Source organism: Pseudopodoces humilis, chromosome 7 (assembly GCF_049639895.1).
Source record: "Pseudopodoces humilis isolate 2021_Gansu_Grassland_sample_001 chromosome 7, ASM4963989v1, whole genome shotgun sequence".
Classification (NCBI taxonomy): domain Eukaryota; kingdom Metazoa; phylum Chordata; class Aves; order Passeriformes; family Paridae; genus Pseudopodoces; species Pseudopodoces humilis.
This window is the reverse complement of record NC_142206.1, coordinates 37959973-37984769: the sequence shown is the minus strand read 5'-3', so window position 1 is coordinate 37984769 and position 24797 is coordinate 37959973. Positions and strand designations below refer to the sequence as shown.

Below are 24797 nucleotides of genomic sequence, written 5' to 3'. Positions count from 1 at the left end.
CACCATGTACAAAAGAAAAGGGAATTTTAAAAAACCCACCTGATCTCATTCATTGCCTTACTGGGAAAACAGGGGAATGCCAACTATGCAACCTTTAAATATTATTCACTGTGCCTTCAATTAAAAAATCTTTCCTTCAAAAACTGATACACACTGACTAAATCAATTGAAAAAAAAAAAAAAAAGCCAGCTATAACCAAACCCATGATGGAATTTATATTGATGTAAAGAATTGAAGAGTTTTAAATAATTTATTGTTTAATCACTAGGGTGTGGGTGGCTCAAGTCCATTCATATCTTGGCAAAAGCACAAAAAGTTGCATTTTTTTCTATTCCACACCAGCTGGATGGCTCATGCACTATTTCACCACCACCTTATACTGGTATGTACTGGTGCTGCCCCAGAACAGGGTGTTTCCACCTTCTCCCTCTCCTCAGCCATTCATTCCTGGCTTTGTTCCCTACCTATGCACACATTGTTAGCACACAGAGAAAGACTCAAGTGGATGAACTCAGCCCATACAACAGTTTTTAGTCTGCACCAGTCCCCTGCTGAGGTTATAACAGAGAGGACTGTCCTGGCATGAAAATGCAGCCAGGAAATGGAATGAGTGGTAGCAGGTGAGATTACCTGGATCACCTTTTCCCACAGGTAGCCCTGACTATGCTAAATTATGAAACAACATTTTATGAAAAGTAACTCTCAGCCTGGAATATTACAGCAAAGCAAGAGAGGTTGGTTGTAAAAAAATAGAACTATAGGAATTATTGTTTGAAAAAGCAAGCAAGGAAAAAAAAGACTAATTTTGCTACCTTGAATAATTAATTTAAAGTTTTTTCTTTAAATAAATGTACCTTCAGACTTCAAGTCTGGTTTACACAGCGAGAAGTATTTGAAAAAGCAGCAGTAAAAAATATGAAAACAGCATTTTTTGCTAAGACAATACTATTTCAGATTCTGTAAATACATTCATAGATTAATAGAACAGAAATATACATTTTTCTTCCCATACCAGTGTACATGCAGATTACAAGCTTCAAAACCACAACAAAAATGAGGGAAGGAATTCATTATTAATAGTTACAGATACTATGTTAAACATGATAACAATAAATAAACATTTCAAAACAAAGAAAATACAGCTAAAGAAGTAAGTCCTTTGGTAAGAGCAATGAGAGTAATCCACATGAGTACTTTGAAATAATTTTAATGTCTGAAACAGTTCTAAGTGTATTACAAGTTTAGTATCACAGAAAAATTAAATCTCTCTAACATGTTTCTTCTCAAGTCTAAATAAGAAATAAGTTGGCAACTAGAAATAAAAATCATGGCATTGGTCAAATTCTTGAACCATCCAAAATGTCTACTATCTAAATGCCAAAACCCAAAGTAATCTAACGTACAAAGGAAATACATGAGCAAATTCACAGAGGACTTATGAATACAAGAAAGGCTATTATGTTCCTGCCAATGCAGAGTTCAAAAATAAGGATTAAAAACCCCACAGTAAATCGTATTCAAATCACTGCAGAAAAGGCCATTTGTCACTTCCTCTAAAAAATAAAGTTTTTGTTCACTTCAGGAATGGTGGAGAGACACTAGTTAAATTAAAAAATGCAAAACTACAATATTCAATATATATTTTTTCCAGAAGAAGTCACAATACTTTAATACTTAATACTTTGTACAGCAGAAAAAGCAATGTGTCCTCTCTTGTTAAATGACAATATCCTCAAGTGCAAGGAAAGAGCAAATTCTGATTAAGAGAATATTATACTGCACTGAAGTATAATGTAACTGCCCCTATTATCAAACAGGGTATATTTTAGAGAAGTGAAAACATTCCATTTTAAAGTTTCATAAAATACAATGTTATGGGGGTTGCTTTGTTTTCAGCAATGTTTCTTGGTATCAGAAGAAAAACACAGGAATGAACATAAGTGTGAGAAATAAAATTCAGCTGTCCAACTGAAATCCAGCCAGTTCTTTTTTTTAAGGCGCCTTGGTGGAGCACTCAAATCTATTTGTTGCTATGCCTGAAGGGTTTGAATACTTCCCCTACAGTTTGAAAGCTTGGAAATCCCCTTCAGACCCTTCTAAAAAGGATGGCTTTTCTCAGTATTGCATATGGTATCTCTATGTGCTCTGGATTGCACACAATTTGTCCAGCCTCTGAGTTTACAAATAATCCCCAAGCCAGGAACTGCTGTGGCTGTAGCCTTTGGAGGAATGGTCAGGAACAGGAAGATGCTTGCAGGCACTCACTGTGATGAGTGTGGTGCTGCTCATTCACAGCCTCTGCCCACTGCACTGCTGGTGCAGGACTCAGCTCACATCCATGGGAACAGAGGTAGAGAAGGTAAATGGCACACTTAGCCTGGGTCGTGGCACATACTGTGCCACATTCAGAACAGGACTGACACACACTCAAAGCCCTCCTTGGGTCACTTAGGCCTTTGGGGCAAAGAATGGAGATGGAAGGAGAACCACAGCTTTATAGAAAAAAAAAGTATCAATCTAAAAGGTAAGAGTTAGAACTTTATGTTCAAGGTTCCTTGGAAATAGCACTGCCTCATTTGGATGCAAGAGGACACTGAGATGAATGGGCTACTTCCTCCTTGTTGTCCCCTTATGTTCTAGAAGAATATGTAAAATCCCTGCTTAGCCCAGATCTAGTGTGGGAATTCACATGACCACAAACCCATCTCTTCCTGCCTTCTTGACAGCATATACACATGTCCCATAAGCTTCCTTCCCACTGCACAACAGCCCTTTCAGGCTTATCAGAGGTATGTAGGAGCCACAAAGAGAATGAAATTACAGAATTTGTGTAAACACCCAAGAGCAGCTGTGACATGAAAGCCATCACAGCAAAAGTTGATTCTGCCTGTCAGCATACCAATTATATCCTCTCAGGCTCAATGGCATAGCTCCCAATTAAATGCAGCCAGAGTAAACAAGCATCTGACAGAAAACATCATGTAGAAATTTGGTATGAAAGGTGACAATCTTATTATAACTGCTTCCTTTCTGTGGCAGCCTGCCAGGTTACAGCTTGCTGTACTTGATCATCACATGACGTCCTGACAGACCTTCCAGAACTATGCATAAGGATCTGAATTGATGCCTATTTTTGATTTGTAACATTTCCTTATCACAATCAGTTTTATAGTTCATGCAGGCCATCTTTTCAACATATTTGTAAACAGTGTTCACTACCATTCTCATGTACAAACCTGTGTTGTTTGATTTTCTTTCCTAAAACTAATTACAAAAAAGACTTTTTTTTTCTTTTTAATCACTGCACAAGAAACTACTTTTTGGGGAATCCTCAACAAACCAAGTCTTTGCTCCTCATTTTCTACTCTGATCACATTTATTCTTAAGTGACAGAAATAAAGCAACAAAGCTGTTGCAAAACTAAGACAAAAGACTATTCATTGGTGAAGAAAAAAAGAGATTCCAAACTGAATAGATTCAATTTGAAACATTGTTGGAAAAAAATATTTAGAGCTCAAAACAACTCAAACCGTTTCCCCAATTAATCATTTCACTGCAGGAAATATAGATGCACTAAAGAAAACTAGTTAGAAGAAAAGAAGACAAAGCTGAAGTTTCCTATTTGAATTACAGCCACTACAAAAAAGTGATTGACTGGAAAAGTAAAATCTCCCCGCCTTCTCAGATATATTTGCTTACATCCTTATTTCAGCCTCATCACCTAGTTCCCCTCTGGAAGCCCCTGGCTGCAGAAGAAGTCACACAGTCTGAAATACCTAAAATGGGCAACATATTTTTGTCACCACATGCCTGCCTTTATAGCACAAGGACAACTAAAAAGTCCCAAATTTATTTCTGGAAACATCTGATACATCATGACACTGTTTTGACACACCCCCACATCCATGCTCAAAATTCACTGAGAAAGCAGACTTTAAGCTGTACAAACAACAGTAAACACACCAAGTTCATCTCCGTTCAGGGACTGCCTGCTGATACAGAACAGGAATGAAATCAACTTGAAACTAACAAGTAGGTGGTCCCAGAGTGATAAATGATGGAATTTCATCTATCACACAGACTAACAGAATCTACTGACATCAAAATTTAATATAGTGTATTGAGTCTTTTTTTCATTACATTGTATTCATTTAATCAGTCAGGCTCTCACACAGGAGGAACAGAATTTCTACTGCTCTTCAGATTGTGTGTGAAGGTCTTGTTACCCAGAACTCCATTCCTAAATCTCTCCATCTTCAACTGGTACTGACAAATCAGCCCAGTCTACTTGAAATTTTCAAGCCATACAATGTTCAGTAAAACACAGCCTTTTGTTTATTTTATGATATTACAGAACACCAGTACCTATTAAATACTTAAAATTACTGCTACATTTTTAAGGAGAATTTTATTCTCCTGTACAATTCACAACTAGATCAGATCAAAAGTCCTGAACTGAAAATAAAATCTGTATGGAAATTAGATGTCTGCACAATAGGCTGTATGTATTACAAACACCCAAAACTGTTTCAAGTTTCTGTAACTGATAAACATGTTTAATGTCCATGCCTGCAGAAAGTCTGAAGAATAAACCTGGTGTCCTCTTCCATATTTTCAAATCTAGTGAAGAACTGAGGTGCTAGCTTCAGCAAACCCCCAGTCAATACTCAAAGATAAAGCAAACCTGGCCTGAGATGTGGTGTGGGCTCCATCTAGTGGGGCTCAGTTTTGTTCCATATTGCTACCACCAAATCTGTTATCTCCATACATATGTGTCAGAAATAGAATCATAGAATCATTAAGGTTGGGAAAAAACCCAAAATCATCGAGTCCAACCTGTGACTGATCACCACCTTGTCAACGAGGCCATAGCACTCTGCTCCATCCAGTTGCTTCTTGAACACCTCCAGGGACAGTGACTCTACCACCTCCCTCGGCAACCCGTTACATGTTCTACACCCTTTCAGTTAAGAAATTCTTCCTCATGTCCAACTTCAACCTCCACTGGCACAGCCTGATGTTATCTCCTCTTGCACTGTTTGTTGCCAGTTGTCTGGGAGAAGGGACCAACCCCCAGCTGGCTGCAGCCTCCTTTCAGGCACTTGTAGAGACCAGTAAGGTCTCCCGAGTCTCCTTTTCTCCATGCTGAACAGCCCCAGCTCCCTCAGTTGCTCCTCCTATGACTTACTCTCCAGGCCCTTGACCAGCTCCATTGTCCTTCTCTGGACATGCTCCAGCACCTTAATGTCCTTATGGTGAGGATTTGGACACAGGATTAGAGATGTGGCCTCACCAGCATTCTGTACTGGGGGACAATCACTGCCCTGGTCCTGCTGGCCACACTATTTCTGATATAGGCCAGGATGCCACTGGCATTCTTGGCCACCTGGGCACACACTGGATCATGTCCAACTGCTGTCAAGCAGCACCCTCAGGTCCTTTTCTGCTGGGAAGCTTTCCAGCCACTTTGTCTCCAGCCTGCAGCACTGCCTGGGGTTATTGTGACAAAAGTCCAGGACCCGACATTTTGTTGAACCTCATAGCTGGCCTTGACTCACTGATCCAGTCTATTCAGATCCCTCAAGAGCCCTTCTGCCTTCCAGCTCATAAACACTCCCACCCAGCTTGGTGTTGCTGAGGGTGCGTTTGATTCCCTCGTCCAGATTGTCAGCCAAGGTATGAAACAGGACTGGCCCCAGCCCTGAGCTCTGGGGAGCCCCACTGCTGACCAGCTGCCAACTGCACGTACCTTCTGTCACCACCACTCTCTGGGCCTGGCCATCCAGCCAGTTTAACCCAGGGGAGAGCATACCTGCCCAAGCCATGGGCTACCAGCTTCCACAGGAGAATGCTGTGGGAGGCAGTGTCAAAAGCTTTGCTTAAGTCATAGAACTGCAATATACTGTAGCATCTGAAATTGTGTCCTCTCATATGTTTACCACGACCTTTGAAAAGCTTGATCCTTATAATGTATACTGTAATTATAAATATGAAAGTGTATCTTTAAAATTGAGGAGTAGTTGATAGGTTGGTGGGTTGTAAAAGGTGATAGAACAAAATTATAACCAGTTCTTTTACTTCTTTGCAAGCTAAGATGTCTTATTTTGTTCTATTCAGTGGGTTTTATTCCATATTTAAAATTTAGCTTTTGGAGGATTAAAAGATTTTAATTTTTTAATGTAAAAAACCCCCACATTTTAATTATTTCAGCATCTGTTAACAGCTGGATGAAAATATAAGAACAAATAAAATATGAAAAATGTTGAGATTTAGATGCAAATTATAAACACAACTGAAAAAGACACACAGGATACTTCATGGCCTATCTAGTGACCTACCAATGTTTAAAGCAAATAAAAAAAAAATCTGGTGTTCTCTAAGTGCCTGAACATTACTTGTATATTACCCTTCTAGCCAATGAACCTGATAGTGTACAAGACCTACCTTTGGACTCGTCTTTCTAAAAGTGTCAGTTCCATGTATCACATCCCTTATTATTCTCTCACTGAGATTACTGTACTCCTCTTCAGTGAGGTTACTGTCCTCCAGCTGATGCTTGCAAACTGGGCATTGTCCACTGCAACAATAGTGAAACAGGAAAATAAAAGGAAAAAGGCTTTTAAATACGAAATTCCTTAAATATTACTCATTTATCAAGTGTCTGTTTGAGTCAATATGAGTTTAAAAGAACCCCAACACAGTACAGTCATCAGAAAATCAGTTGTACTCTTTCTGTGATGCACCCAAAACCTACTAAAGTAATTAGCTCTTATATTCTTTCTATTTTCTTGAAAAAAAAATTCATTTTATTCAAATATTTTTCCAAACAGGCTACCTCAAACTTGTTTAGTTCAAAATAAAGTGTTCTTACAGTTCTAACAAAATAACTACTATGGAACCACTTGTCACCATTTTGTTTGCAGATTCTTAATCCATGATAAAATATGAGGTGATCAAAGTTAGTTTAGCTGTCAAAGTCTTTAACTGTTTACAGACCGTAAGACAGAAAACAGACTTTGCTTTCAGTCAAGACAATTGATCTTAGAATTTTAAAACTCTTAAAGGCTGGAAAAGGTTGTCTAAAATATGATGAATTATTATAACAGAGTACAGTACCACACACATTCTTATACAATAATAAATGCATTTTATAGCAAATGAGTCTTAAAAGAGTGAGCTATGCTGTTCTTCCAATGGCTTCAAAAACTGTGGGTCTACACGTGCTTTCACTTCACAGTATGCAACAGAGCATTTTTATAAACCGCTTGAACCCCCCCATAATCTGTTGGAAACATTCTCATGATTAATACATTTATAATTGCTAAATTGCTACAAAAGCATAAAACAAAGATTCAAATAGAATAGCATTTAAAATAGCAGTTTACAGACATTAAGAAAACTGCACTGTAATAGAAACACACACCCAAATATACCTGTGAAAACCTAAGAACCATTACTTTGCCTTCACTGAAAATGAGATAGGGAGAAACCTTTCATCTGTACAAGTTAACTGCAGTGTGCAAATAGTATCAGTTTTCAAGAAGATAACACTTTACACACCAAAGCTGCTCTGCTAGATTGTGATAAACAACAGTATTATAAAGCCAACAAAAAAGAAAGTCTTTAAATCCTGAACAGGAGACAAATAAGCCACACAGTAAAATGGCACCTCTTACTTTTTACTGTGTTTTTCTATATTGGCTCTTCTAAGTATAGCTCTTTTCCAAATATGCATGTTGGGTCTTGTTTAATGTACAAGAAGGAGTTGGAAACTGGAGTTTGTGAATTCATATGTCACAACAGAGGTTCATATTCTCAAAGACTGAAATACTTTTGTATTAAGGAAAGCAATTTTTTTAATATTTTTGAAGGAATAGTTCAGCATAGACTAATCAAGACAACACCTCACTTATAAATAAAATCTTGCATTTACCTGTCTTTAATGTCGGTCAGGTGTCCTCTCCAGTTCCCTCCTGGTATACTAATATGTACAGAGGGAATGATAAATAAAAACATTAGGTTCTTATTTAACAATATCTGAATTATATGTCAGAATAATTATATTCTGGTCAACATTCAGCTATAAAAAAACAAACAACCATCTACCCTGCAAAGAAATTATATTAAAATCCATATTAATTTATTAATTAACACCTAAAAATATTATATAAAGAACCAGCATTTAACAACATGCAAAGAACTGAGACCATTGACCTCAGCAGTTTATGCTGTCCCCAAATTTTAAGAACGACACAAACAATCAGTGTGCATTGACAAGTGTTAAGTTACTGCCTCTGCCACATTTTCAATCCAGGAAGACTAACTTGTAAAATGGCTCTGTAGCTCACATAAATCAAAGTGAACAGTTAAAAAAATCACAGTTGGGCTCACATCCAGCCTCATGACAAATACGGAATGGGCTCAGGTGAACCCCACTGTGCATGTGCACTGTAACTAGTTGTAATCTGCAGAGTCTGACAATCACTACTCATAAAAACAAAGAGTGTGACCAGCTAAATACTGTGCTAAAATATAGAGCCTCCTAATAAGATTGTATAGAAAACTAGGAGATGAACAAAGTCCATACATTTAATCTTCACTTTACCCAGTGGAATTTGCTGCCTCTATCCTTTAAAGAACTATTTAACTTTCAACTAGCTTACTACTTCTACACGCCAATAAATTACAGGAAAAGCCCTCATACATCTGTCAATATTCCTTATCTAGCACACCAGAAAGAGATAAGTCAGCTATTTTGAATTGCCATGACCCAACACGATTTCCTAATTTTTGTACCAAGGAGTAGTATTTAACAGGTAAAAGAAAAGGTGAAATCAGTAAAAACTTTAAACTTTCACAGTAATTAGTGAGCAAAAATAAAATGCATCTTTTCATGACAACATGTCTCTTGTGGAGAAGCAAAAATTAAAATGAGATGTTGAGGAGTCTTAGAGTTGATCTGTGGGATAATATGAATCCCTCCTCCTCATGAACTGCATCTTGCTATTGAAACTCTATTTACCTTTCAAACCATAGCTTTATACTCCGCATAAATGTTTTGTGAGGGTATATTTGGTTCTCTCTCAAATATAAGAGGATACCAAAGAGCTCTTTTTGTAACTCAGCACTTTTCATACCCCTGCTGTAGTCAAAAAACGACTGCAGGACATGCAAGGTCGGGACCACATCTTTAGCCAACATTTCATTGTACAGTTCAAAGGCGAGTTTCATTTCTTGGTGACGGCTGGCTGCTTTGATACAAGACTCGTAGCATGTTCGTGACGGAATCATAATCTTTTTCACTTCTTCCAAAAGAGTCAAGGCCATTCTCCATTGATCTGAATTGCTCAACCCCTTGACTAGAAGGTTGTAAGCCCCACTTTCTAAAATCTTAAACCTGGCTTTCATTATGTCATACACATCACGGATTTCTGAAACCTGTCCCTGCTGGACACACAGTGTCAGGTATTTGACCAACACATTGTATGCAATGTCACCATTACGCTTTGCCACGTGGGTCAGCAAGGACTTGGCCACATCAATGGGGCTGTTACACCTGATCATACTGTTCAGCATCACCTCCTCAAATATTTCAGGTAATCGGAAATCTTCCCTTAGTTTGTTCCATTCCTCAGCCTGTAAAGGTTTTTCTGGAGGTTGTATATTGCTAAACTTATGCCTTGACAGACCATGACTCATTGACCATTTCTTTGCAGCTCCAACAGAGGAAGAAAAGCGGAATTTCCCTTCAGGTGTTTCTTTAGTCTCCTCATCCCATCCTTTTCCTTCTTTGCAATCAATTTCAGACCTTTTCTTGGTAGGTAAAACATCAGTTTCTTTGGGGTCCACAGGTAATGCAGTGCTGGAAGATGTCATAAAACTGAAATAGTTAATTTTTTCCCTATTAGGGATGCTGAAAGAGGCAGCAAACAGCTGTTGGCATCTTGAAACAGGCCAGAACATGTGACATTTCCATAGCAAAGCCTGAAAACCCTGCTGACTAGTTTGAGAAAGGAGTGCCATCACAAAACAAAATTACCTCACAATTAGCTCACTGTATGTGATAAAGTTATAAAATGAAAAATACAGTTTGCATGGGGATGTTCATAAATAAAAGCCCAAGGGATGTCAAGCTGTATAAGCTTCTGTTTCCAAATGCTTGTTCTGTGAGTCCTTTTTGTCTCTTACAGACACAAAAAATGGTAAAATCTTTTTTCACAAAAATCAGTCTCTTGGACTGTGAGGATGATCATCCAAAATGAGAGTATCTTTCTTTCTAGAGAAGATGTTTTGCGTATTATGATTCCTGTTTGCTGGTTACAGCAATGATGTGTACTGCTTATGTTGTATGCAGAAAAGCAAAGTTGACGCAGCTGCTCAAAAAGCACAGGGTTTTTATTCCTGCCTTTGTCCAAGTCAGGGGATTTCCTAAAAATAAAAACAACACCACGATATCACGACCTGCTCCGTGGATTCCTGTAATATTTACATCTGCATGCTAGCAAACACGAAACTGGAGGTAGCTCAACGATTTCAGGTGAGAAATCCCGGTCCTGATCTTTCAGGCAGTCCCAGGACGGGGTTCCTACATGGCTTCCCTCACATTTTTCACCTGATGACAAACTTCCATTTAACTTGTTTTCCCAATCCCAAATCCTTGGTAACGCCGCTGCCAAAGAGAGAGAGCAACACCGCGGGCGGTAATTACGCTGAAATCCCAGATACACATTAGATTATACGGGTAAATACCGGGTAGACCGCAGGCTGGTCAGCCTCACGGGGAGAACCCGCAGGGTCCTGCGTCTCGGTGCCCCGCGGACCCGGTTCAGCCGCACCGCAGAACCCCCAGGTTTTGGGAAAGTCGCCCCTCGCTCGCCCCTCGCTCGCCCCTCGCTCGCCCCTCGCTCGCCCCTCGCTCGCCCCTCGCTCGCCCCTCGCTCGCCCCTCGCTCGCCCCTCGCTCGCCCCTCGCTCGCCCCTCGCTCGCCCCTCGCTCGCCCCTCGCTCATGAGGGGCCCACCTGACGCAGCGCGCGGCAGCCATGCGCGGCAGGCGCGTGCCCCAGGCTAGAACAGGCCAGCTTCCCATTGGCCCGGAAGCGCGTGGCGGGCCCGCGCCCGCGCGTGGAGCCAATCGCGTCTCACGGGCAGGGCGACACGTGATCCGCGCGCCCGGGTGGGAGGGGCGGGGCTGCTCCGCCTTGTCAGCTGCCGGCAGGAAGCTCCGGAGAGGCAGGGGCGCGTCGCGTAGAACAGCGCGCATGCGCGGGGAGGCGCTCGGCGGCGGGCGCGTGCCGATGGACTGGGAGCGGAGGCTGCGGGCCCGTCTGGCCGCGCGCCGCGCGCGTGAGTGCCCCGGGATCGGGAGCGGGCGGGGGAAGCGCCCCGGGGTGCCCGCAATCACCGGCGGGCCGGGGGACTAGCGTCGGCCTCTCCCCTTGCCATAGGGTCCGGGCGGGTCCCGGAGTCCCCCTGCGGAGAAACGAGCTCCCGTCGTTCAGGGGTCAGCGAGCGGGAGCGGCGCGGAGCTGTGAGGGCCGCGCTGCCCGGCACACCCCACCGCGGCGGGAGGCGGGGAGCGGTTCGCTCGCCGGGGAGCGCAGCCAGCGCGGGTGCGCAGCGACGGCCCCGGCCCCGCTAGGAAAGGCGATTTGAGTCTGCGGCACTGCTGCTCTGTCAGGCATCCTCATGTAGCTGCTGTGAATGCATACCTTGCAGTGAGTCGGCTGTGTGCAGTCAGTGAAGGTGGTGCTGTGTACATACTCAAAGTACTTACGGGCCGTATTATTACGTAATTTATGCGATTGGTCTGTGCTTCGCTTATTTCCACTTCGAATTTGTGTTACTAAGTGGCACAACCGGATAAGCCTCTGTATTAACTCTGTTTTTTAAGCCCCTCATTACATTACAACTCTGTTTGGAGTACACCGTGAACATTCTTTTCTGTGTCAATCAGCCAAAAAGAATGAACAAGAGCTAAAGGATGAAGAAATGGAATTGTTCACAAAATATTACATGGAATGGAAAGGAGGGAAAAAAAGTGACAATATATCATATGCAAGCATACCACGGTTTTACTACAGGGTAAGTGAAGTATCCAGATAAACTTTTAACAAGAGGCTATTCTATGCTGTAAAAAAAGTTATGCTCATTCATAGGGACCCTGCAGCTTCAGAAGGTAAAGTGGATTGAGCTCTGAGTGAATTGCTTAGTCTAATTTTTTGTTTTATACGATTGTGAATTTCAGCATTGAAATAATTGCTAAGAATTGTATCAGAGTCAGTGAAATATTTTGCTCATCAGGCTGCTTGATAAAAATAGGAAGTTCTCTTTCAGAGGCACTTAATGTTCTAACTAAATTTTGATATACCAGTGTTACACATATATATCTTCTGGTTCCTGTTTAGACATGATGGGATGCTGCCTCATGAATATGGTGGGTTATTGGTCTTGCAGACTGGAGATAGATCTGTTACTTGCATTATCCATCAGAAATGATTGGTCCAGCAACCTAGTTGTGGGATGAATCAGATTGGGATGGGATCACGTATCAACATCTTGATATTGCTGGCACTCATCAACTTGACCACTCAGCTGCTGTCAGATCTCTCATAGTCATGTTTTCCTTAGGGTCTCATGCTTCTGCCAATTAAGTTCTCGAGTACCTGTGTTTCAGTTGATGGATATATGTGCAACTCTCTAAGTTCCAGTGGAGCTGTACTGTTCGGCACATAAATATTGGCAGAACTTTCACATTAAGTATTTTTTCATCTTATTTGTTGGCCAAAACAAGTCTAGTAGATGTTCACACTTTGGAGAGTCAGGCCTACCACAAAATAGAATGTGCTGTTTCTCCCAGGTAAAACAACAGTAAATGTTTTTCTTCTCTGTGTGAGCCTCACATCTAGTCACTTTCTAGGGAAAGTGGTTACTCAAAGGGTTACTTCTGTGTCTGTTCTGTTAAAGATGTCCTGCTTTAAGTATGTGCTTCATTATTTAAATGGTTTCAGACAGTATGCAAGTGATATCCCTTGCAGCAGAAGCAAGTTTGGTAGACTGGCTATTTTCTGTCAAGTAAATAACTTCAATCAGAGTGTGTGACTCAAGACCACCTAAGAGTACTTGCTGGATATGTAGTTTTTGAATGGTACTATGCAGAAAATTAAAATGCCACCATGTTTCCAGTTGCCAGCTGAAGATGAAGTCTTACTTCAGAAATTAAGAGAAGAATCTAGAGCTGTCTTTCTGCAAAGAAAAAGTAGAGAACTGTTGGATAATGAAGAGCTACAGGTAGGAAAAGAATTTCTGTGTGTTTTGGAATGGCTTCTGAATGGATTTAGATAAGTTCCTGTCAGAGTTTGATGATCTCCTGTCTGCCCACAGAATCTTGTAGTAAGATGCTTTGTATTTGAGCACACAGTACTTGGTAAAGTGGAAGTGCTGCCAGCCTTGGGCTGGGAATGCCAGTGTGAAACTTCCTCGTTATTATATATGTGAGGACCAAATTGATGGCTTCTGGTTTTCTAGCACATTGCAATGATTTCCTTGGTGGGCCCAGAGGATGAAGTAAGTTCTGTTTATGTATCACTGAGAGAGACTCCTAACGTGGTTGATTTTATTGCACTGAAAGGGCAGAAGGGGTGTGACCCTAGAAATGCTAGTGAGGGAGGGAGAGTGTGCATGTGTTTTGCAGCATTTAAGGGAATGCTTTTCTGGCTGAACTGACCATATGTCCTGATTAACTGAGAGAGCCTTGCATCAAGCCCACATTTTTGCTGAGTTTCTTAAACACTATGTCTTAAGCACATTGATGTTTCTAAAGAGATATCTTCTTAACCAAATATAAATACCTTTTAAGAATCTATGGTTTCTACTGGACAAACATCAGACATCACCAATGATTGGGGAAGAAGCAATGATTAATTATGAGAACTTTTTGAAAGTTGGTGAAAAAGCTGGACCAAAATGCAAGTAAGTTTTTCTTTTCTTGTATGTGCTAATTTTAACTGAACCCAAGTGCTATTGTAGCTTCCAGTTGCTAAAATAGACAAGAACAGTTTAATGGTAAGAGAAAGTCATATCCATGTAGTTACTGATGAACTGGTTACTTTGCATCCTTGCAAAGGTGTGCTCTGCATCTCTGAAGTGACTTTTAATAGAGGTTCCTAAAATAATGGTAGTGCATCCTTTTGAAGAAGAAATTTTTATTAGCATGAACATTTTTAGATGTTAGTGCTCAGCAAACAGCACATTATATGAATGAACTGGAAATCATGTCTCCAGTGATGTTGTCCAACCTTCCCCTAATATCTTCTGATGCAGAATTTCCTACCAGATGTGCAGAGCATGCAGTGAATGGTCCTTCTTTATGCTCCTGTTGGAGATGGCAGTTGTGCACATAGCTTTGTGATCGAGCTTTGGACAGAAGCAAGTTATTTGTCAGTACTGGCAGTTTTCTTTTATGTGCATATTTGTTGTAGAAGATTGGAAGCTACCAAACATACTGTACTAAAGAGAAATTGAATAAAAGCTCTCAAAAGTTCTGTTCTTCTCACTGAAGAGTCTCATGAGCAGAAATGGTAGCTTCTTTTTATTGAGTCTACTGTTGTTACTTGGTAGGATTCCACCTGATGAGTGTAATGTAGCATATTAACACATTCTGTGTTAGAACATTATTTTACAGGATCTGTAAATTTCAAATACTGTAACTGGATCTGTCAGTGCAGTGTAATCATATGCATAGAAGTAGCTTTGTGTTTGTGTTTTGCAGGCAATTCTTTACGGCGAAGATCTTCGCCAAATTACTCCATAGTGATCCTTATGGGAGAATATCTATCATGCAGTTTTTCAATTACGTCATGCGAAAAGGTTAGTGGAGGCTTCTTCTCTCTTAGAAGTTGTTTCATTTTAAGGCTATTTTCAGCTTTATTAGTTACCTGATGTTCCCTTCAAATGCAATGAGATCTGCCCTTAACTGCAAGTGCTATTTTTCTTGAGGCTTGGGATTTTTTTCTTGTTACTAGAAGGTGGGAATCCATCATACCTCTGAAATCCACCGCTCCTTGGCCACAGATATGCTTGATCTGTTATATATATTATCATTCTGATTTCCTTTATTCAGGCAATACTGTGAAGTGCAAAACAATACAGTTCTATGTCAGGTGTGATCTTAACCACTTTGATCAGGCAGATAGCTTTGTTTGCTGTTTGTCCTTTGACAGTGGTGCTGTCTATATTTTCTGACTGTCAAATATGTCAGTATGTTTCTGTGCTTGTTGTTTACCATATTTTCAGCTATTTTTTATTATAAATATCCACTAGAGCTGAAAAAATGCGCTTTTTTTTTAATATGTGTTAGATGTTGTTTAAAAACGCTAGGCTGGGTAGCAGAAAGGAATAGTTTCATTACCTTTTGACCTTGCTACTGTGTTCTTATATCTGCTAAAGCCTTTGGGAAAGGAGAACAGCACCTTTCTCTGAGCAGCTCAGTCTGCTTAACTTAAAATCTTGTGTTGAGCAGAAAGCATGATACGCAGGTGTGCACAATATGCAAGAAATGAGTAATAGACCCATTTCCAACAGCAAACCCAAAAGCTGCAGGATAGGAGACTTGTGGCAAAGTCTGTCACAATTGTATGCACTTCATAAAGGGTCACCCAGATGAACACAACAGAGGTTCTTTCAGAGCTTTGTTTCACCCAGAAGTTTTGAGTCTTGTATATTTAGGATGATACTTTTTTGCTAAGCAAGCAAACAAAATAATAATAATAAAAAAAAAAGCTGCCACCACCAAGTCACTTCATGTGTGATTCACTTTCTTTAAATTTAAGCCAAGAACCAAACAGCCTCACTCTATAATGTCTGCCATCTGAGTGACACTTAGCCCACCAGGAGAAACACTTACCTTGAAGAGTGAATGTTATGAAAGACAGCTCATATTGCATAAGAGGAACTTTTGAACTGTTTCTTCAGAAAATGGGAGTTAAATTTAATGTTGAGTATGTGAATAATGGTTTTTATTAATTTAATCTATACTCCATCACTGTTAGAGTGTTTTAACAATGACTTCAAGTACATTGTCCTGTAGAATGTCCAATTAATGTGCCTTCTCATTACAAAGATAGATGCTTTTGTGATTCTAATTCTTGTCTTGTGACTCAGAAGTGAGGGCCTGACCTGTGGCTGTAACTGCATTGTCTGGTCCTATACAGGGGGCTGTCACAATCTTACCTGTAAATGACATTGCACAGCTGTTTAATGCAGTGAAAATGCACTGCTACATGTTTCTAAGTCAGTGAGAGAGAGCAAATCCATGTCACTCCATATAATCAAGTGTGTGCTTGCAGCCTGGAAAGCCTGGGCTGCATCAAAAGAAGCATGGCCAGCAGGTCAAGGGAGATGATTCTCCCCCTCTGCTCTGAGACTCTTGAGACCCCACCTGAAGTCAACCCAGGAAAGATGTGAGCCTCTCCTATGACAACAGGCTGAGAGAGTTGGGGTTGTCCAGCCTGGAGAAGAGAAGGCTCTGGGGGAAGCCCTCATTGTGGACTTTCAGTACTTAAAGGGAGCATATAAAATGGAGGGAGAGTGACTTCTTACCCAGGCAGATCATGATAGGACAAGCGGAAACAGTTTTATATTAAAAGGGAAGACATTTAGAGTAGATGCTGGGAAGAAATACTTTACTCAGAGGGTGGTGAGGCACTGGAACAGATTGTCCAGAAAACTTGTGGATGCACCATCCCTGGAACTGGTCAAGGCCAGGTTTGATGGGGCTTTGAGCAATCTGATCTAGTGGGTACCATCCCTGCCTGTGGTGGGGGGAGGATGGAACTAGGTGATGTTTAAAGTTGCTTCTAATCCTAGCTATTCTGTGATACACCAAATAAAATGTGGTATCTGCTCAGTCATTTTTCACATCTAGTTATAAGGCAGTTGTGGCAAGGGTGTATATTTATATTACAAACAGTATATATTTATGAAGTGTATATTTATAGTACATTGCAAGTGACTCTTAGAAATTTCCAGACTGAAACTTTCTAAGCAGCGCATGACATGGCTTTGCTTAACGCTCAGAAAAATGGGAAGAAGCACTTAAAATCCAACTGTGCCTTGCAACCTCTAGAATAACTTCAAATTTTGGCAAGAACTCAAAAGCCCCATAGGTTTCTTGCACTGTAACTCTGTTTTCTGTTTCACAGTATGGCTTCATCAGACAAGAATAGGTCTCAGTTTATATGATGTGGCAGGACAAGGCTACCTCAGAGAATCAGTAAGTAAATTCTTGATTAATTTAATGTCTCTTTAATCAAATGATAGAGCATCAGAAAGACCCCAGTTTTTTCCTAGTCTTGTCTTGTAAAAGCTTATATCATAATACAGATTTGGGGTTGGCACATTTGTTTGGATAAATTGCAATTCAATTTATATTTAAGAGATGTGGTGGTGAGAGTGGTGCTAGCCTTTTGAATTTACGGGTAATTTTCTGAGAAAACTATTGTATCTACAAAGATTTCATGTCATTAACACTTTACTAGATGTAGTAGGATATGGTAAAAATCACAAATTATTCCTCAGTGAATTATTCTCCTGTTCTAAAAGGAGGTAATATTATAAAATAAATTAAAAAATAAAATTGTCCTAGTTTCCACTCAAAGAAAAAGGATTTATTAAAGAATATTCAGCAATGGGATAATCCAATCAGGAGTTATGTTCCTGCTATTTGAAAAAGGCACAGCTGAATGCATTTATATTTACATACAAATATCTTGTACTTTGTTAAATTCTGCTTTATTAATGGATTGTTTCAGCCCTAGAATCATATGTGCATGTATATGATCTGGGATTTCTTGCACAGAGACAAGAGCTTTTTTTACCTGCATTCATGCTGTTTTCTGCATTGTTGCAGGACTGTATTTTTAACAGAATACACTTGAAAGCCAGGGGAGAATATGGTAAACATGGAACAATAGTAATGTTTAATGCTTGTTTTCTTTCTTAATTCTGCAGGATTTAGAAAATTATATTTTGGAACTCATCCCTACTTTGCCACAACTGGATGGCTTAGAAAAATCTTTTTACTCCTTCTATGTCTGCACAGCGGTTAGAAAGTTCTTCTTCTTTCTGGATCCTCTCAGAACAGGTAGGTCTCTTAAAATGTTTCCACTGAAGCTACTTATGTTTACAAAGGAATGTGTAGTTGTCCTGGTAGGCTTTTGTTCGGCATTGAAGATTAATCTCCACTGAAGACCATGACTCTTTGTTGTGGGTCTAATAATCTACTTTGACAGCTAATTAATTTCTGTGAGCTACCCATCAGTTGAAGTACTATAGAGTTATCTCACAGAAACTGACATATAAGATATTGTTTCATCATAATGAGCCATTAGCAGTAGCTAATTTCATAAGTGTTTAGGGTGAATAGAAAATACAGCAACCAGGAACACAACTGCTTGTCAGAACACCCACAGAGCTGTGGAAATGCTCAGGAATGGTTAAAGTCATGTGCTTTTCTTGTGATTAAATCTGTGTGCACCATGTAGACCTACTAGAAAAGGTCTGCAGTTAGGTCTGATAATGCTTGTTACAGGTGTAGCTCCCTCCTATGCCCTCAATTTAAGTCACAAAGTACATGTGTTTTCAAGGTCCAGCTGTGCCCCTTGTAAAGGTGAGAATTGTGTGGGCAGCAGCCTTTGACAGAGGTAATTGCAAACGTTTGGAGAGGGTGGGTGGGAAGTTACAGTGCCATTATTTTGCACAGCTGTTAGCACAGGGTCTGTGCACCAGTCAGAGCTGCACCAGCAGAAGTGCATTCTGCTACCTTACCTTTGTGTCACAGCTGTAGTTTTGAAGATGTAAGAGTATCCTGTCATTTAGGAGACTGTTATTTCATCAAATGTTTTAAGAGTGATTTCTTTGCATTTTTATTTTACATTCTGAGTTGATGTTGAACACTCACATTTATTTTAATCTAGTTTTCTGGCATTTAAGGCTTCAGGATAGCTCCTGCCAATATCAGGCTAGTTTTGTTCAGTCATTTTAAAAGGTATTTTATTTTATCTCTGAAACTAGAGCCTTATCCTTGATGTTAGATATGGGTTTTGTTTAGCTTTTGTTTCTTAAAAATTTGTGCTCCAAATACTTCTTTCTGAAGTGGAACCACCTAAATGAGAATAAGTCAATTGATGTGTTGGCTGAGCAACTGTTAAAATGTATTTTCCTTTTCTTGCTGCAGGGAAGATAAAGATACAGGATATTTTAGCTTGCAGCTTCCTGGATGATTTACTGGAGGTAAAGGTCTCTAACATATACTGTTGTATTTTAATTTACTCTTTCTGAATTCTAACTTTATGTTTCACTTAGTTAAGGGATGAAGAACTTTCTAAAGAAAGTCAGGAAACAAATTGGTTTTCTGCTCCTTCTGCATTAAGAGTTTATGGTAGGTTCCTTTCTATGTCAACACTTTTCTTCTCTTTCTTGTATGACTTAGGCACATTATTACTGCTGTTTTTTCTCTGTTTTTGTCATGTTAAATCCTCCTGCTAACTTGTCTTTTCAAATCCTGTATCCACCCTTTCAGTTTATCTTCCTGACTTTCTTTAATTTTAATTCTTCACTGTTGCTCTTTATTGTGGTTTTATAATCTTGTACCTTGTTGCACAAGGTACAAGATTTCTCTGTAACCTTCTCTTCTGCCTCTGTTCATGCCTTTGCATCATCTGTAGCTCTTTTTTAATGCTTACAGTATATTTGTATAAAATAATATGCTCTTAGCCTTCTGCTCCTCTCTCAGTATCCACAGCTATTAACTTAGATTAGAACTGCTAACACCTCATGGGAATCCCACTTCCTCTCCCTCCATGTTCTGTGCTTATTTCTGATGCTTTGTGAATATTATTGTGGATCTAGTAAATTCTCACTTAACTGTGTTAATTTTATTAAGGAAATTAGAAAATTTAGCATTTCAATGCTTATTTTTCTCTCTTGAAACAGTTCTTTTCTAATAGAGGTATATTATGGTTTTCTTTTTTCGTCTCCTTCCTAGGTCAGTACTTAAACCTTGATAAAGATCACAATGGTATGCTCAGCAAAGAAGAACTGTCCCGGTATGGAACAGGGACTCTGACCAACATATTTTTGGATCGTGTTTTTCAGGAATGTTTAACTTATGATGGTGAAATGGTAATTACATATCTTCCCTTAATCCACAGCATAACATCTTTGGCTTATTGAGTTGAGAAATTTCTAATAATCAGTGTCTTTTAAACAAAGAGTAGCTTGAGGTAAAGTAACTTCCATTTATCACTGTGCACACAGATGACCATGCAACATATTGAAAATTTAATTTTTTTAAGAGCAAGGTGATTGCTGCATGGCCTAAAAATAAATTGCTTGTTTGAAAAAGCTGAGGTAATAGACTCCAGACAGCCTAGGATAAGGCCACTTGTAGATTCAGTTACGAAAGTGCATGTTGAAAAAAATGTATAGATGCAGCAATACTTTTTAGTTAAATGTAATGCTTTAAAGGGAACCGAAGACAAGTGGCACACTTGAGATTAGTCCAAGTTAGCTAAGCTGTCAACTTCTTCATGAAGACAACTGTGTTTTTCATTGTAAGCTTTCCATAGCTGTGAAAAACGAGAAGTCTAACTAATTTAAAATAACACCTTATATCTGTATTTTTTGAAACTTTGCTTAATGTCCAGCCACAATTCTTGTCTGCATTCAGAGGACTGGAGTTTAAAGTGATGTTACAAATGCACTACACAGTTCTTTTGGCCCCTGAGCAGTTTTTCTGTGAGAATCACATAATCATTGAGGTCATGAGGGATCCTCTTAGCTGTCCTGTTCTGGACTTGCAAGAGTAGGTTCTTCTCTCTTGTATGGGGGAGACCAGAGCAGGACCCAGTGCCAGGGCATAGTGTAAGCAGGCTGAGAAGGATCACCTTCCTCAACTTGCCACCAAAGCGTTTCCTAATGCAGCTGAGGGTGCTGGCAGCAGCCTTTGCTGCAAGGGCCTCTTGCAAAGCTGCTTTCTGACTAGTCAGCTTCCAGCTCTACAGCTCTATAGTGGGGTTATTCCTCCCCAGATGCAGGATTTTGCATTCCCTTTGTTGAACTTGATGGTAGCCTGTTTTTCCAGGCTGTCAAGCTCCCTCTGAATGACATCACAACTCTCTGGTGTTACAGGTAAACAGGGTAATTATACACACAGGGCTGTAGGATTTCTGTCCTTGTCACAACTGTATCTTGATTGGGAAACCAAGAATCCATACTAATGAAAAATAAAAATGATACTTATTTGGAATGTTCACTAATATTTCTAGTATGTAATTTACCAAACCACTGACTCTGATCTAAGGATTATATACATAATTGGCCATATCGTTCACTATTTGGTAGCAGTAGGCTTATTGCCACTAGACAATTTATAATAATGAAATATTTTATATGTTTTTTCTTAACTAGTTGGGTATGTTCAGCAATTTAAAGATATATTAAACATTGTTTAAAAGCATATATATGGCATGTTTCTTTTGGATTTATGCTTGGAATGCTATTTTGCCTCTAAAATGGCAGAATTTCCCATTAGTAGCAGTCATTAAAAAGTAACTTTTCTGTGCACATTAGTGGTAGCAGCCATTTTCTATTTCATGTTGTCTTTTTCAGAAAATAAACTGATCCCCTACAATGAAATAGCTGCCAATTATAGAGTTCCTGCTTGCAGAATCAATTTAGAAAGAAGACTGTAATAAACATGATTGTATCTACTTCTAGGACTATAAAACCTACCTGGACTTTGTGCTTGCATTAGAAAACAGAAAGGAGCCTGCAGCTCTGCAATATATTTTCAAACTGCTTGATATAGAGAACAAAGGACACCTGAATGTCTTTTCCCTTAATTATTTCTTTAGGGTAAGTCTCTTTATACAAGTAGGCCATTTTCTGTGTTTATAGTGTTATAGCCTATGTGCTTCTGCATGCAGATCTGCAGGAAATCACTTCAAATTACCTATAGCCACAGGCAGGCTTGTAATGACTTCTAAGAAGATTTAATTTTTTTTTTTTAAATAGACAAAAATTGGAAAGATTTCAAAAGGTGTTTTCAGAAGTTTATCTGCAGTTGAAATTGACTGTTTTGATTTTGAGTAGGAAAAATATTTTCTATTGATTTGAGGTTTTTTTTATTGAAAATTGTCCTAAAATTGGATGACCTATTAAAATAGTTTATGATGGTTCTAATTGATTATTGTCCATGTTTTTCATTTCAACTGTAATCCTAAAATTCACTAAAAGAAATTAAAATAATGAAATTTATTGATAGGCATATATAGCTGTGGGATTTCTCATCCAGTGCTTTGCTTGCAAGAAGCTTCTTGCATTTTTCATATGCATTTGTACCTGTTGCTTCCAAAATAGATTTAAACTAAGCTTAATTTTTTTAGTTGCTGTTAAAATTAACTTAAGATTGTAAAATCTTCCTCCAAACTGTGGTTTGTGTGGAATGGGGTTTTTGTTGGTTTGTTGGTTGTTTTTTTTTTTCTTTCTGTCTAGTGGTGATTTTGATTTGGAGAGAGAGCATGTTTTGTTGTTTCATCTTGTTTTTCTCATAGCTACCTGAGATATGGGAAGAGAAGTGCTATGCAGTAAAATAGTATTTTTGGTGTGGATAGTTTCAGCTGAGTTACAAGCTTGATGGTTTATTCATGTACAGGATTCCCTCAGTAGTATCTATTCAGACATGGGCTCAAGCTCTCCAAATTTCTTTATATGGATCTTTGTATTAGACCTGTGAAAATAAATAATGTCATTGTATTTAGCTGTATGCTTGAAGGATGAGGAGCAAGGTACGTACCATTGAGTCAGTAAAGCATTCAGGCCTGCTCAAGGCATGATCTTATATCCACCTTACTTATGTATTGTAACAAGTCTCCTTTTGGACATGGAACATTGTAAGTTTTCCTTGAAATCAGAACAGTTCTTCTTGACTCTGTGAATGATTGCTTTTCTGCTGACATTAAGTGTGAATAGATCTGCACCTACAGAGGCTGTGCTGGCAAAGCTGTGCTGACAGGACTGTGCAGCTAGTGCTAGTGAAACAGTTCTGTTCATAGGTGTTAGGTTTGGTGATGCAGATGTTTAAATAGTACCACATTAAAATAATTGATTTGTCTTTCTGCTGATGGGTCATTTTCCTTCTCTTTCCCTAGCCTATATTTCATACTGTGTCAGAAATGTAACCTTATGGTTCGGGAGTATTAGTATCTTAAGTTTTGAGTGTTGAGGGATAATATGCAAATGGCTCAAACACTGTTCATAATGAAAGTGAGGTTCATATCATACTAATAAAGAACTGTGAACCTAGAGATGTATATCATTGATAATGCCTTAATTCATCTTTGCCTCACATGTGGAAGGAAAATGATTGCAAGCTCATTGTACCATGTACATTCATTGTACCATGAATGCTTTGTTAGAGGGTAATACAGCTTAATATGCAGAAGCATTTAACAACTTTTATACAGTGTCAATAGTATACTGCACTAGCCATTCCCAACTTCTCTTTTTTCTAGGCTATTCAGGAACAAATGAAAATTCATGGACAAGAACCAGTTTCTTTTCAGGATGTCAAGGTTAGCTCTGCCAAATGGAGTACTGTATAAAATCTCTGAATAAGCATTTCATAATTTAATTATGTTACATCATAATTTCTAGGTTGCTGTATATTTACTTGGAGAGTAGTAGAAATGAGCTGACTTGTCCTACTCATAGATTTGAAAATGCCTTTCTAGTCAGCAGTTGCTCTGTAAAATAACTGATATGTTCTAGTAGTTTTCTTAATAGACAAATTACCTGTTTTTGTTCCTTACACTTGAAGGTACTTGCTAAGTGCATTTTACAGTTCTGAGGATCATTCCTTGGGGGATGGGGGGCAGACTGGTGACTTAAAAGCCTATAAAACTGATAACTATCTACTGTATATTTAGCAGTTTTAGTACATAAAGAAAGTACAAGAGCTTCCACAAAATTTAACTCCTACAAGTGAACTGAATTTCTTTTTGCCACTTTGTGGCTAAAGCCTTCCCAGAAAAGCAAATTCTTACTTGAGATGTGGGAGCTGAGGACACTGTCCGAACTGTAGCAAATCAATCAGTGTGCTTTGTATCTTAAATGCTTTGGGGCTTAACAGCTGCTTTTTGTAAACTGGTGTGGGTGGCACAAGTTGCCCAAATATCATTCTGTATATGGTATGAAATAGCTATTATTCTGCTCATTAATGTGTGGGGGCTTTTCTCCTAATTTTGACTTGTCTTTCATAGGATGAAATCTTTGATATGGTGAAGCCCAAGGACCCTTACAAAATCTCCCTTCAAGACTTGATCAATAGCAGTCAAGGAGACACTGTTACCAGCATTCTAATTGATCTGAATGGGTTCTGGACGTACGAGAACAGAGAGGTCCTTGTGGCAAGCGATAATGACAACACTGCTGATGGGGATGATACGTGACTTTGAATGGGAGCAGACTGTATCCATGGAGATCTCAATCTGATGGGCCAGCATCATTCATTATCTGAATCAATTCCTCTTCCATTTTACTTCTCTCCCTTCCTCCTTTGCCCCATATATGATATAAAATGTGGTACACACGAGTCACAGAATTAATTCCTGAAACCAAAAAAGTAACTGTTGTTTAAGAGGCAAAAGTTACATTTTTTTTTAAATAAATATTTTTGGACTTTTTTTCATGTGTACCAAGCCCTATTCTTATTTAAATACCTTATTCCAAGTGTGAATT

At 39.2% G+C, this 24797-nt stretch overlaps 2 protein-coding genes across 3 annotated transcripts in view; one reads left to right on the top strand and one right to left on the bottom strand.

Annotated features, from left to right (window-relative positions):
• Window positions 1-11724, bottom strand: part of PRORP (protein only RNase P catalytic subunit) — a 38498-nt gene extending 26774 nt beyond the window's left edge. Inside the window, exons 1-4 of one of the 2 annotated variants that reach the window (XM_014249991.2) lie at window positions 11711-11724; window positions 9024-10429; window positions 7935-7982; window positions 6446-6578 (exon numbers count right to left, since the gene is read on the bottom strand). In XM_014249991.2, the coding sequence (XP_014105466.1) occupies window positions 6446-6578; window positions 7935-7982; window positions 9024-10024 (1182 nt within the window). In that variant the 5' untranslated portion in view covers window positions 10025-10429; window positions 11711-11724. Of the gene's footprint in view, window positions 1-6445; window positions 6579-7934; window positions 7983-9023; window positions 10430-11020; window positions 11109-11710 lie in introns of those variants that run through there. The other variant, XM_005520417.3, reaches the window with a different exon arrangement.
• On the top strand, window positions 11222-24742 carry PPP2R3C (protein phosphatase 2 regulatory subunit B''gamma). Its single transcript, XM_005520294.3, has 13 exons — window positions 11222-11345; window positions 11956-12083; window positions 13185-13289; window positions 13858-13970; window positions 14770-14867; window positions 17201-17271; window positions 18009-18141; window positions 19234-19289; window positions 19362-19437; window positions 20044-20180; window positions 21777-21914; window positions 23573-23632; window positions 24320-24742. Exons 1-13 carry the CDS (start codon window positions 11261-11263, stop codon window positions 24506-24508), a joined length of 1389 nt encoding a protein of 462 aa, XP_005520351.2. The 5' UTR covers window positions 11222-11260; the 3' UTR covers window positions 24509-24742.
• The last annotated feature ends 55 nt before the right edge of the window (window positions 24743-24797 follow it).

Coding starts and splice junctions, on each gene's coding strand:
- PPP2R3C (XM_005520294.3), top strand. CDS start 11,261: ATGCGCGGGGAGGCGCTCGGCGGCGGGCGCGTGCCGATGGACTGGGAG. Junction 13,971..14,769: donor AAAGCTGGACCAAAATGCAA/GTAAGTTTTTCT, acceptor TGTGTTTTGCAG/GCAATTCTTTACGGCGAAGA. Junction 19,438..20,043: donor TTCTGCATTAAGAGTTTATG/GTAGGTTCCTTT, acceptor TCTCCTTCCTAG/GTCAGTACTTAAACCTTGAT.